At 40.9% G+C, this 15191-nt stretch overlaps 1 protein-coding gene across 1 annotated transcript in view; it reads right to left on the bottom strand.

The window, feature by feature from the left end:
• The window catches only part of LOC128746200 (netrin-B-like), a 192853-nt gene extending 178239 nt beyond the window's left edge, over positions 1 to 14614 (bottom strand). Inside the window, exon 1 of the mRNA XM_053843245.1 lies at positions 13246 to 14614. Coding sequence (XP_053699220.1) covers positions 13246 to 14341 — 1096 coding nt within the window. The 5' untranslated portion in view covers positions 14342 to 14614. The remainder of the gene's footprint in view (positions 1 to 13245) is intronic.
• Positions 14615 to 15191: the final 577 nt, after the last annotated feature.

Genomic DNA, 15191 nt, shown 5'->3' with positions numbered 1-15191 from the left:
GCGCTTTATCAGATGCAGATTGATCGGATCGGGTCGGTCGGCCGGTCGGTCAGACTAGACAGTCGCTGGTTAGCCGGCCCTGGAGGCTTCACGGAAGAAGTGAATAAACCCATTCATCCGGACACCTTTTGTTTCGAGCCCCCCTCGCTCGGCAAGATCGGATCAAATTAAAATTCATCGTTTCGAAAGTGATAAGCAGTATTTTTCGACTGGAATGACTGTTACGCCTCCGCCACCAGGCAGGGCCAGGCCAATGCAGTGCCGAGATGAATAGCTTTTACTGCTCTACACTTGTCAAAATTATGGGTTTGGTGAAGCCGCTCTGGTGGGATGGGCCGAAACGTCGTGTTCATGGCTCTATTGTGTTGATATAGATTTAATAGCGGCACAAAGGGGAAACACCCGTTTACCTCTGTAAACCGAACTTTTTGGTTCAGGTTGGCAAAAAATAGTTACGATATTATATGCGAATGCATATAATTATATGCAAATATTTTTTTATTTATCAATCTAATTTCCTTAAACCATAAACACCATTAATTTTTAAATTTTAACTGGGATTGAAACTAAGACTGGGATTAGGCTTGGGACTGGGACTGGGACTGGGACTGGGACTGGGACTGGGACTGGGACTGGGACTGGGACTGGGACTGGGACTGGGACTGGGACTGGGACTGGGACTGGGACTGGGACTGGGACTGGGACTGGGACTGGGACTGGGACTGGGACTGGGACTGGGACTGGGACTGGGACTGGGACTGGGACTGGGACTGGGACTGGGACTGGGACTGGGACTGGGACTGGGACTGGGACTGGGACTGGGACTGGGACTGGGACTGGGACTGGGACTGGGACTGGGACTGGGACTGGGACTGGGACTGGGACTGGGACTGGGACTGGGACTGGGACTGGGACTGGGACTGGGACTGGGACTGGGACTGGGACTGGGACTGGGACTGGGACTGGGACTGGGACTGGGACTGGGACTGGGACTGGGACTGGGACTGGGACTGGGACTGGGACTGGGACTGGGACTGGGACTGGGACTGGGACTGGGACTGGGACTGGGACTGGGACTGGGACTGGGACTGGGACTGGGACTGGGACTGGGACTGGGACTGGGACTGGGACTGGGACTGGGACTGGGACTGGGACTGGGACTGGGACTGGGACTGGGACTGGGACTGGGACTGGGACTGGGACTGGGACTGGGACTGGGACTGGGACTGGGACTGGGACTGGGACTGGGACTGGGACTGGGACTGGGACTGGGACTGGGACTGGGACTGGGACTGGGACTGGGACTGGGACTGGGACTGGGACTGGGACTGGGACTGGGACTGGGACTGGGACTGGGACTGGGACTGGGACTGGGACTGGGACTGGGACTGGGACTGGGACTGGGACTGGGACTGGGACTGGGACTGGGACTGGGACTGGGACTGGGACTGGGACTGGGACTGGGACTGGGACTGGGACTGGGACTGGGACTGGGACTGGGACTGGGACTGGGACTGGGACTGGGACTGGGACTGGGACTGGGACTGGGACTGGGACTGGGACTGGGACTGGGACTGGGACTGGGACTGGAATTGGAACTGGAATAGGAACTATGACTAGGACTGGTTCTGCGACTGTACCTAATATCGCATCACTTAGCACAGCAGAATGATTCGTTGTATGCTTTAAATGCTTTATTTTAGTCATGCCTCCAACCTTTCATCCGCTAAAGAATGTGGTATTAAAATAGAACACAACCGACAGGAAAAACGTTATCACAAGTCCCAAAAAAACCCCGATAGCTATCAGTCACTCATTATTTCACATCTATTTAAGCCCACATTGGACGAAAACCAAATCAATTCGAACGCCACCACCAGCACCTGAGTGAATGTGTGTTCATTCGTGTCAATAAAACCAAGATTAATGACCGTCAAGCTGCACGCCCGCCCGCCTCGTTCAAGGGTTTTCACCAATAGGGCGTTGAAGAATGATTACACCGACGACATCGCTGGTTGCGTTCGTTAGGGCGCGCGATATGCTAACAGCGATAAGCAAAACATGATGGTTATGTACCCGGGAACCGGTAACGTTAGACAGCATGACGGAGACGGACGTGCGTTTGTCATGGCTCAATGCGTAATGCAATTGGTCTAAATTTGATGACGCAACCCGAAATCGTCTGGATGGAAACTATATCGGAAATTTCGCCGCGCCGCCGCGGCCTGTATTCCTTGTTTAAATAGACAATCGATTTAACCCTCTAACGGGCAACACCGTAAAAACGATGCGATCAAGCTAATGACTATTTTATCATGAAAGTACACACGAAAAAACCTTAAGTTCTGATTTTCATGCAAAAATAATTATCTGGATGAGCGCCAGGTAAGAAAAAGTCCAATTTCTCTTTTTCCTTTTTCATGTCTAACGCTCTGCCCAGATATTTTTTCAATTCAGATATATTACAAAATTAAAATAATGCATGAAATTTACTCATAGAAAAACTTTTTAGGTCAATCATTTTGTTCTAGATGTCCTTTTTCTACAAAAGTAAAAAATGGAAAATTCGCACATTAATTATTTTCGAAATTTTTCGGAATTTTTGTTTTAGAAAGATGATAACTTTTGAATGCATGGTCAGAATGTTATGATATTAGTATCAAAATGTCAAGAAATCTGTACAGAACATATTTTCGATATTGCCAATTAAAAACAAATTTCGTATGCGGCTCTGGAGCTCCAAAAGCGAAGGCCGTCTACAGACGGTCTTACCCGTTAGAGGGTTAATTAGCTGTGCCATCGATGGTAAATTATTTGCTCACGAATCGCTTCCTTCCCGTATTATTAGAATCAAATGTCGTTTGGTTGGTTGTGTGAACGTGAACGCACACCGAATGAAAAGCGAACCATTTCTGTTTGTCAACCGCGCACGCGGGTGTTGATTCTGTTTTGTCAGTACATTCGGGACGGGAGGGACGGTTTTGAAATCGGATCCAGCATTGTTCGGAGCTGCATTCGAAGGGCACACTCCGAACTCGACGGGGAATGAAATCCGATATCTCGGAAGGTCAGGATCAATTAGATACTTACTGCAGTTAGAAACTGTTCTGTGTTTTTTTTTGTCTGGTGCGTAATTGTCTGTGAGGGCTCGGGTGTTTTTCACACCCCAAAAAATTATGGTTTTGTAACCTACTAGCGTGAACCAAAACTTGGTCATGTGATACTCTCTAACACTTTGCTCAATCGCTTGCTTTATTACACATAATCATCATGTGCTGACAATCAAACAATATTTTCAGTACGTATTATAAAGTTAAACGAAGTATAGAACTATTATGTTACAAAATGTGATTTTTTTTTAACGTTTCTATTGTATTCATTGTTAGGAACGGAAAAAAGACATTGTCAACTTTATTGATGCAGAACAAAAACAAACACTACCAGTGACCAGTTTAGATAAGATACTAGGTAGGTACTCTGACTACTGTGTTGTAAAACCAATCAATACATTTTATGATTTTCACAATAGAGCAATTGAGTCCACAACTATTCACACTGAAGAAAGTTAAGATTTGATTTGTTGGTAGCAGTAACAAGCGACAGCTAAATTATGAGAGCAATAACTTTTTATTGGCCGATTTAAGGGCCACATAATACTGCGTAAAGTGAAAGCCGAATTGCTGTTTGAATAACCTTTATTAAGTCTAGGGTACGGAAGGGTATTTTCATCCTGCTGTTAAATTCAGCCTACATTCCTTTTGTTTTGCTGCGCTTTCCCAAATAAAAACTTTATACCAACATATAAACCATTTGACTTCCCTTCGGTCTGCTGTTGAAGTACAGTAATCCACCGAATAGGCCCTTGGTAGGAGGTGCTGTTTACTCAACGCAATTTCTCAGGTTACTTCATACAGATATAGCTGATTCTTGGTAGGCGACAAGCCTTCGAGAAGCCCCAACAATATGCCAAAAATCAGCTTCCTATAATTTAATTACGCAACTAAGGAATTGCGGTGGGCGCACGCGCGGCTTATTCTGGGGATTACTTTAGAACTGTTCTGGTTTACGCCACAAAGGTGGGTTCGGCCTGCTGGAAATACAAACCACACAGACACCACAATTGTATCGCATGCCTAAAATAATTTCAACTACGTCATCATTTCTCGCGACTGTAACTCAAATTTAAAAACGTTTTATTGAGACCAAAATGCACTCACTCCAACCAATTGGTATGAAAATCTTGTCTCGAATAAATATAGTTTTAACGTAATTCATTAATATTATTCAGGCTACCGCTTAATAGGCAGAAAGTACCCACACGTACTCTACTTAAGTTCCTAGACTACCTCTCATACTGAAATCGGTAACCGGCTTTAATAAAAAAAACAAATTCAACAACTGATTATAAACCAACAATAACGTTTAACAGGCAGTCGTAAACACAAACATACTATTTGCAATAATAGTCGATTAATGGTTGATTTAAAACATTCAAGGATGTACAGAGAGAAACCAATAGTGATATTCGATTAAATGGTCCCGAGGCTAATTTAAGTGGTCATCAAAATGTCATAGCATTTCATATTTGTACTGGTTTTCTAATATAGTAGAAAGCGTAAACCTTCCCCGAGTAAAGCTTAAAAATAAATTGAAAACAAAATTGACTACCTTGATGTGATCAATTTTGATTACTTCCATTCTGGTTGAGTTGGCGGTTAACGATAAGGTCGTCAGAGTCCATTTATGGCAGTCAACATGGCACCGAATATCACCTTTCCCTTCCCTTCTTCAGTGTACCAAAATGCTTCCATAGACTCGGGAAACCATCACAAAAATATAAAATTAGTTCAACTAACCTGCTAGCCGTAATAAGATCTTGCAACTCGAAGCACTAAACATTGCATTCTGTAAGTTCTATTACACTTTCGGTAATTAATTACGTTTATGTCGCCCCCCCCCCCTTCAAAAATTTCCGAAATGTGAAGTGGTAAAAAAGTAAGTGGTATTATTATGTGGCATTCTTTAGTGATAAGCAGATATTTTACAGTTCAACGAGTTTACATCTATAAATTATCCAATATGTGCAAAGTTAAAGCAAATATTCCCTTAGTATTGATCAACTTTCTTTCACTAACTAACTACCTAGTATGGTTCCTACTGCAAGTCACAGGCGACTATTTCGCGTTCGTTCGTTCGTTCGTTCGTTCGTTCGTTCCATTTTAATTAAACTTGTTTTAAAAGAACCGAATTAGATTGAGGCAAAAATCAATCAAACAATATCTGAGTGAAATTCGGTACCGCTTTTGACGGAGGAATTCCGAATTGCAGTTGGATTATTTTTTCTCGTCATAGGTACTAGATAAGAAACACGACAAATTAGAAACTCCGCAATATCAGCTATTGGTGCTTGAGGAGCTCCAAATTGGCCGTTTTATTCAGTAAAGTGTCCAAGTACTTACCCTAATTTTGGATGTTAGGAACGTAAAACACAGAGATATAGTTCTTTACCATGAATTGGATGCATGCAGGGAGGATGTCACTGAACTGTTCAATACTTGAAATTTACGAAACGGTTTGTATCCTTAATATACAAAGGTGAACACGTTCTTGTTGGAGAACAAGCATCAACAGAGGAATGAATGGCCTGATATTCATGACTAAAAGGTTGACCAAGAAATAAGTGGTTTCAAACGTGAATAGTTTCAAGGATTTGTTTTCTTAAAAAAATGTCGGTAGCACAGCATATGCGTTTCAAGTGGTAGGGACCTAAACTGCCATTTTCACACTAAGGTCAAACTGGTTCATCTCTCCCAGGACCGTTACTTTATATGTTTGGGTCGAAAAATATCGAAGTTTGGTTCGGTTTGAAATAAAATTTAAGTGTTGTACAAAATATCTGTATTAAATTTTTGATAATATGTAAAAATATACCCTGGTTTCTTCTCTTTTGTTTAGTTATTGAAAGTTTGATGTTATTATTTTTTTCTTGCCCCCCCCCCCCCTCCTTCAACAATATTTTGAGACCATGACATAAACTTTTTTTCAAATTTGCATAAGCCTAATTGTTCACAGATTATTACCTACTACTAGCAACTCTATTCTCAACAAAACGATAGTGGCCACAAGTACTGAAATCAGTAAAAAAGCAACTGGACTCTGACGACCTTCACCTTAAAGCAATAAACTAGATTGCCAAAATTCTGCGCTTTATTATTAAGTTGAATTCATTTGTTGCTATCAAAGATGTCAAACGGAATACTAATATTGCTCGTCAACGATAACGCGAAGAAGCTAGGACAGGTTTAACGCTACATACTATACAAGAAGGTCATGTCTTTGACTTTAAAAATACGCGCGTTTTGGAAAAAATCGAAAACAAGGAATCCCGTCTCACAGCCGAAATGTTTCACATTAAAGTAAAAGGACAAGAGCGGACCGTAAACTTACAGCGAGAGTGCGGGAATTTTAATGACACATACAACGGTCTAATGACTAAACTGCGACAATTAGAAGACAAGAAAAAGCGATAGCTTAGTTAGTAATAGTTATAGAGGACGACGCGGTGAGAATAGATGTTTAATATAAGTTTGTGTTGACGATAGAAAACTGTTTGAAATTAATTTGTGTAAAATAGTTAAATTAATGTAATTATGTTTTAGGCGTAGTCAATGACTGAAGGATAGTAAGTCGAAACGTCCGCTGAAAGCATCATAGTTTTTATTTTCACCGAAAAAATCAACAAAATTGATATATACTACTGTAGTTCGCCAGATAGAAGACGCAGCCCAAGTCGACACAATATACACAGATCTCAAAGCTGCTTTTGACCGCATTGACCATCATATTTTGCTTCGGGAACTAAACCGCTTAGGAGCTTCTGATAGCTTCGGCTGCTGGCGTCAGACTTATCTAACAAATCGACAACTCTTAGTTAAATTGGGCTCTACTGAGTCGTACTGCTTTTGCAGTCGATCTGGAGTCCCGCAAGGAAGCAACCTAGGCCCATTACTGTTCATAATATTTTTTAATGACGTCTGCTCGGTGATCCCATCGGGCTGCAATCTACTATACGCTGATGATCTAAAGTTGTTTCTCTCTGTACGATCTGTTGAGGACTGCAAGCTATTACAAGGCTTTATCAACCAGTTTACAAAATGGTGTCGTTTAAACAACCTGACCATCAGTACTTCCAAATGCTCAGTCATCACCTTCACAGGAAGCAAAACACAAATTGCGTACAATTATACAATCGACAACTCTTGTCTTGAGCCGGCCAAAGTTGTTAAGGACCTAGGAGTGGAGCTGGATACTAGAATGACTGTCAACAACCATTACTCAGACATTATTTCAAAGGCGAATCATAATCTGGGTTTTATCAAGCGCGTGGCTAAAGATTTCCGCGACCCATATTGTTTGCGAGCTCTTTACTTTACCCTAGTACGCTCCATTCTTGAGACTGCTTCTGTGGTATGGAGTCCGTGCACGGACATTTGGTCACCAAGAATCGAAGCAGTGCAACGAAGATTTATAAGGCACGCATTAAGACATCTCCCGTTGTCGAACCATCAAAATCTCCCACCCTATGAGGACCGTTGTAAACTGCTGAATGTGGAAATCCTAGGTAAAAGGAGAAACGTATCCAGAGCCGTCTTCGTTGCCCAACTTTTGAAATGGGAGGTCAACGCTCCAGAACTTCTACGTATGATTGATGTGAATGTTATGCCTCGACCGCTTAGATCCCAAGGATTTCTACGGCCTGCTTTTCACCGTACAAGTTACGGACTACATGAACCAATTCACGCGATGTGTTGTTTATTCACTGAGGTGTATGAACATTTTGACTTTACAATATCGACGAATACTTTTAAGAATAGGATAAGAAATAGTGTAACTTGATGTGAATTTGATGTCTCTATGTTTGATAAAGTTTGTGTACCAATGTTACTTACGTTGTTTCAAAAGATAATGGGTTTTTATGCCGATTTGAGAATGGGATTAAATCTCAACTCAAATCGGCTTTTCCCATCCACAGTTTAAATCTTCATTTAGACGTTAGTTCCGATGAAGTAAGATAATAAATAAATAAATAAATAAATATTCGAACAATTTTTAATCGAATACTACTAGCACGAGTAGTTGAATTAATCGAATAGTTCAATGAGTACGAATAATGCCCGAGTAATGCTCGTTAATCGTTCATAATCGTTCGATTAATCGAATCAATCAAAGAAATATTCGAATATTTTTAATCGAACACCACTGACACGAATAGCTGAATTAATCGATTAGTGCAGACAACGCTTACCGATTAATCGGTAATCGAATAATTGAAAATTTCGGACATCACTATTCACAGAGCGATATTTGAAAAATTGTTAATTTTATCCCAAACAGATTAAAACAGGTCATCAAGAATGTAAATGGTCCTACAAGGTAGTAGTTGAGCGAGAAAGGACATTTGTTTCAACTAATAGTTAACTGTCCGAATACTTATTTGGCTGCATTTTTAGCCAATTCAAACTATATGTACTCTATCTTCAAAACGGAAAGCTTTTCCTCTTATTTTTGTTGTGCATCTAAATATGCTTTAATTAAACATTGTTTAAAAAATATGTGTTACCATTCTCTGCAAAAATATTGCGCAAAATACTAAAAGAAAAATTTATGCGCTGCTGTCCGAATCCTGTTTTGGTTGACTGTACATGAACTTCAGGTGCTAGTTAATGGGAAAGTAAATAAAATTTACCGCTATCGTACGTAAACCGGTTAGTATGTGTGCAAGCTATCAATAATTCACGCGAACGTTACATGAAAAGTGCGATGGATGAGAGTTACCTATATTTTCACGTAAACTTGACGTGTCGCTTTTTTTGAGCGTGTAAATAGAAAATATCGGGAGCGCGACGTTAGGCATATAGACGATAGGCATACGGTCTTTAGGTATAATAGATGTTAGACATAACGTACGATAGGCATAATGGACGTTAGCACAATTTTGAAAATTTCCTACGAATACACACTATACAATGAGAGCCGGGGCCGCCCTTTTAATATAAATTCATTTGGCATAATGCTGCTTGGCACATTACGTCGTTTGCCATAAAAACATCGACATAAATATGAGGGACCTTTTGGCAGAAAAATATATGGCACTAGCTGACCCGACAAACTTCGTATTGTAAATTAAATTGTGTTGTACATAAATCGTGAATCTCGGATGACCTTTGTCACAATCTCGACTTTTGCAAGTTTCAGGGGAGTTCGTGGGTGTTTCAATATACAAATTTTCCTCACAGTAAAGTAGAAAACAACTCCCCCTATTGCCCTGATAAAATAAAGCGGATAGCATTTAAATATTCATTACAAACCATTTCGCCAAATACCATTTTGTGGAACACCAATTCTCGGTTTACCATAACGCGGAATATAAAGTTTCGCAGAAGATTATTTCGCAAAAAATCTTACGCGGGATGTACCATTTCGCAGGGGTGACTCAACTGAAGCAAAGTAATAGAGGTCAGTACCCAGCAAACATTTTCGTACGTATATCAAAGTAACAAATATGATATATGTACCGATATATATCTAGAACAATCGCATTCGATGCATGAAACCAGCATATGCGTACTGTTTTGGAGGCGATATACGTACTGCAAATTATATGAAAACAATTCACATTCATAAGTATTTGTATACGATGAAATCCGACTCAACATGATTAGTTCCATAATGCTATACAATTCTGTGACGAAAATCGTATGTGAATCAGTTACTATCATTTTGTACGAATAAATGTAAACTAGGGTGCGCTTTATTAAGCTTTATGTACGATTTCGAGTTTGTTTAGCGATATTTAAGATGATTTTCACACATTATTATACGATTTGTGGTTTGCTGGGTAGGTCTAGGAAAATAAATAAACATAGATAGAGGTGATCTCTACGAGGGGGGTCTGCCCGCAACCCCCCCGCGCTGGGGCCGGCGATTCCGACGGCAGGTCGCCAGAAACACTCGCGGCCTGTGATCATCTCGCGCTGAATTATCTAATGTGACTATTGATAGTTTTTAGTGGTCTTGTTATTGACTGATGTTTTATGAAAGAGTCTAAAATTTCTCGATTAGTTTTTGAGTAACGCAAAAATTTCTGTTTTATTTGTATGAGAGACCTTATTGTCGGATTTTTCCATCTCCATTTTTCACAATATTTTTGCACGGCTGCTTTTATTCACATTCGTCTAAAAACTGATCTCAGTCGAAGCTCTGCAGATGGTTTTCCCCAATTTTTCAGAATTCTAGAGAGCGTGATACCTTTTTCTCTTTCCTTTTTACTCTGACACATCACACATCGTTTATAGTTATCTCTTTCTTTCCTGAACTCGAAACTAGGCGAATGCACACTAAATCTAAATCACTGAATTTGTCTATTGAATTTATTTTAAATTCGTTTTTTTCGTCACATCTAATCTAGTTCATGGACTATTGAATTGTTTTACCATTTTTTAGTATAACGTAGAGTATTTTAAGCTTATTTCAAATTATCAACATATATTACGTACACTTATCCCCCTACCACAGGGGTGAGAGGTCTCAAACCATCATAAAAAAATCCTACCTCCAAAACTCCCCACATGCCAAATTTGGTTCCATTTGCTTGATTAGTTCTCTAGTCATGAGAATATTTGTATTTCATTTGTATGGGAGCCCCCCCCCCTCACTAGTGAAGGGGGAGGGGATACAATTCTCCTCCTAAAGAGAGGAGGGGTCTCAATTAGCCACAGAAAAAAACATTGTCTATAAAAACACCAACATGCTAAATTTGGTTCCATTTGCTTGATTAGTTCTCGAATTATGAGGAAATTTGTATTTCATTTGTATGGAAGCCCCCCCTCATAAAGGGGAGATGGGTCATGATTCCCCTCCTCGTGCATGTGCATGTGACAACTGTCATACTTGCATAGCAGGCTGGTTCTATCAAATACTATTGCAAAACCAGCCTGCATTTTAATTCCGCTTGTTTCGGCAAAAACGAAGAAGGTGGGATGGGGGGGTAAATTGGTCAGGGCGGCACGTTATACACAATTCCCCTAATGAACATTGGGATAGGGTGCTGATTGTCTTCGTTTAAAGGGTGTTTTAATCTACGTGGCCGTCATAGAGGCAAAAAACAGTATTAGAACTAAATTCGATACCAATTGCATTAAAAATATTACTCTGCTTCAATAGACCAACCTCGCGTTTTGTGTCTGGAACTTTGTAATTAAATAAAGTGTTTATAACGGTGGTGTTTAATCGATGGAGGGAACGGTAGGAAAAAGAAATGATACAAATGTGTTTATAATATCTCAGGGGAGTCAAGGCGTGAAGAGAAAAGAGCGGAAAATTAGATAAGGGAGGGTCATTGAACCAACGCTTATTAAGTTTGTATAACGTTCCTATTCAGCCAAGCTAAGGGACCCGCGCATCGAACTAATACTAGATAAATAATGTTTTCTCGACGCTCAATATTAAAAACTGAAATTTCTCTTTGTGAAATGAAAGACGGAAAATCTGCAAATAAGAAAAACCAGATTTAATGCACCTGGTGGTGAAAGAAACCATTATAATACCATCTTAGTTATTGTTTGAAACAGAAATTGACTCGTCTTCGGAACATAATGCGCTGTGCTATGTAGTTCACAGTGCTCAAAAGAGCATTATTAAAAATAAAATAAGCCATTAAAACGGTAAATGCCAGTTGTTTTATGTTGCTACGCTACTCTTTCGAGTTCTTTTTTTAGGTTACGCCCTTTTGAAGTTTTATAGGGCAGATTGCTAAAATAAAGTAAATAAACATCTTTAATGACACTTCCTTAGTGAACGTAAATCGCAGCTGGTATTGATTTTTATGCAACATATGCCCATTGGAGACCATTTTAGGAGTTTTATGCTGTATTGGGACTAACCGGAAATTTTCCGGACTAAGTTATCACTGTGGGAAATGGCCAGTATCGAACATGAACAAAAACTTATCATGCGACACCTAAAATTACGTTAAATCTTAAAAACTAGATCAATCGAAACCAGATCAACTATCTAGCACCACGTTAATTATATCTGGACAAGTTCCGGGAACTCCTGGGAAGGCAAGTGGCCAGTTTCAAATCTGCCAAATCTGCTATCTAGACCCTAGATAGAACCTATTTTATTTTAAATAACGGTCTTTTAAACACCGTACTCTATGCTTTGCTTTTGAAGAAGTTGTCAGTACTTGCTCCTTAAAACCGATTAAAAAACTAAAATTACAAAAATTGTATAAAACGCCCATAAAACTTTTATAAACTTTTATTCATTAAAGAAAGTTCTCAAGAATATTTCGAAAAGACCATTTGATACTGATAAATGTCTATCGCTTAAAACTGTAATAAAATCACCACAAGTGTCGATGGTTTTATACTTATCTTAAATAACACTTCCAAGACATCATAAATTTTGCATAGGCCTGAACCGATTTACTTTGCCTGATTAAGATTTATTCTAAATCTAATTCTAATTCGGCTAAGAGCCATAAGAGAAAACAACACTAAATAACGGAAACGCCATATGAAAAAATCTCAGCTTTTCAGAAAAATTAAAAAGCTGGGATCTCTTTGGCCCTCACACTTTGAAAACAAAAGAAAACGAATATGTTCACTATCTTTGCAATTATAAAAAGACACGGGAACTAATTTATTTTATTTTTTTAAAGTCCATGAACTACTCTGACTACTGCGGCCGTGGGACACCTCTAATCTAATTTCTTCTTGATTTTATTTTACAGTTGTGGTTTTTAGTTAAAGGATTGGGTCTAGTAAACAGTTGCTGAGAAGTGTTTAGTTTGTTATTCTCTGTCTTCTCCTATCCATCCAGAGAAGAACACTTGTTAGTCTATGAAAGTACAGCTGTGCTTTGAAGAATAGAAACATTTTATACTTTCGGTCAATAGTGTAATGTCACTAGTTTATAAATTATCCCATGTGCTGAAAATCCCCTAAAAATGTTTTTACAAACAATATAAAAATCGACAGGATTATACACTGCTCTACATGTTGGAAAGTTGTTCTACTCCAAGAGGAAAAGCTAGCCAAGATAAAATATGATCGCAAACATTGTTGCAGTATCAAAACATTACCATAGCTGCGCACACCCAAAGTTGCCGGCAAATCACGCGAATCACTAAGAGACCCACGAATGACGGACGGATTTCGACATTCCCCGGTACTCACTTACCTTTGCACTCGTTCGCATCGCGTACCGTTCCGCGTCCCCAGGGCCGATCGAAGTAGAACGGTTTGCAGCGCTCGCAGTCACGTCCGGCCGTGTTATGCTTGCAATCGCATTCCAGCTTCCCGTCCACTCCCTTGATGCACTTGGAGGCGTGTCCGTTGCACTTGCACCGTCCACCGACGGCAAAGTCCGACAGCGCGTAGGTGGAAACGCCGGCCGCTGGTGGCGTAAAAATCTCCTTCGAAATGTACTCGCTCTTCTTGTACTTGATCTGCTCGGATGATTGAGTTTTCAGGATCGTCGTCGTGGTGGGCGGTTGAAGTCTGTGAAAGACGACACGAATGTCGGTTGCGGTAACCCAATCCTGAAGAACCGGTGAAGAGTCAAAATCTTGCGCTGATGGGCGGCCTTCCAGAGTACTGAAAGCGATCCGTGATCCCTGTATGCCGTCGGCGTTGAATCGATTGTGATCAATGCATCGAGCCTCCTGCTCGTTGGTTTTGGAAATTGTAGCACGAATCGGACGTCCATAGAGTTTACGGCATTGGGAGCTGTAGAATTGGAACGGTTGCCATGTTTTACCGTAGTCCGCACTTTTGAAGATGGCCATCGAATCTGGTCGAATGGCGTAAGGGCAGAACATAAGGCTGACATAGGTAAGTTCGAATTTTTTGCCCAGCGAAAGAGTTAACGTGACGTTATCCGGTTGTGAACCAGGATCGACCGATCCTACGCGTGGCTCAGAACGCCAGCAAGTTACATTGTTCGAATTGTGCACGTCGGTCAACGCGAGCGGGGAGAACCGTTTCGTAGGGTCGGATTCATCGCAAATGTCACACACCGACTCGTTTCGCGCTAGCTGGTCTTTATAGTCACAGTACCGAGTAGGTTTATCTTTGCCACAGATGGAGGACGCATCGATCGGGACGCCGAAGGCGGCATTCACAAAGTCCGGCATGCAACGTCTGGGGCGATCTTCATCATAGCATGGATCTATAACGTTTTGTGCTTGAAAACTGCGCAGATACGACCGATGGCTGGTGGCAGTTCCAACCAGGTACAGGCATAAGAAGAAGAAGCGAATATTGGGCTGCATCATTGCTCTTCCGCTTAACGATCTCTTCTTGGAACTCAAGCTCTTCACATTCTCGACCACCTTTTTATCGCGCGCGTGTTCCGTTGTTTGTTGAACTCTTACTTCCCTGATCGAGGTAACTTTCTTCACTTTTTTTCTCTCGGGATTTTATAGCACTGCACTGTATCACTCCACTCCTTCCGCGTTTCCCCTAAAACTGACAAAACATGCTGGCTTTTCTCCGGAGGTTTGTCAAACACCCGAAAATACAACTTTGTTTACACAATAAAACGGAGGGTAATTAAAAATAAATAAAAATGCGAGGAAAGAAGTCCTCAGCGACTTCTAATTATAAAACCAGAACGAGACGAATGAGAAAAACAACACTTAATGAAATTATACACCAGGGGCACGCCGCTCTTGCTCGTTAGTAAGAAAAAAAGAACAAATCTAAACAGCAATTTGGCCAGATCGGTCACAGGAAAGCAAAACAAACGAGAATTACGCTATAAATATATATATCGTCGTTTCACTTCACACAACTTTTTTGCTGCGCTCTGCTACTGCCGCTGCTGCTATTACTCCGATACAAATCTCCCTTCGCCCAGATCTTTATCGTTGTTACGCCACCGACGACAGAAAGTGAGAGTCGTGAAATGCTGGGAGGGAGAAGGTATCCTTATTCTACAAATCAAATTAGGTTCATTTGGCAATCGAAGCAAAAAAAAAACGAAAACATAAAATCACTTGGCACCCCGTAATCACTTCGTTACCACCCGCCGGTAGTGGCACGCTACCCTGCGTTAGGGAGGGCAAACACTTTTCCAGAACTCTTCCGCAAAGTTACGACAAACAGGTCTCTGGTGCTTTGAAC

Source organism: Sabethes cyaneus, chromosome 1, assembly GCF_943734655.1.
Source record: "Sabethes cyaneus chromosome 1, idSabCyanKW18_F2, whole genome shotgun sequence".
NCBI classification, from domain to species: domain Eukaryota; kingdom Metazoa; phylum Arthropoda; class Insecta; order Diptera; family Culicidae; genus Sabethes; species Sabethes cyaneus.
The sequence above is the reverse complement of the archived record's forward strand: the minus strand, read 5'-3'. Positions and strand labels throughout refer to the sequence as shown.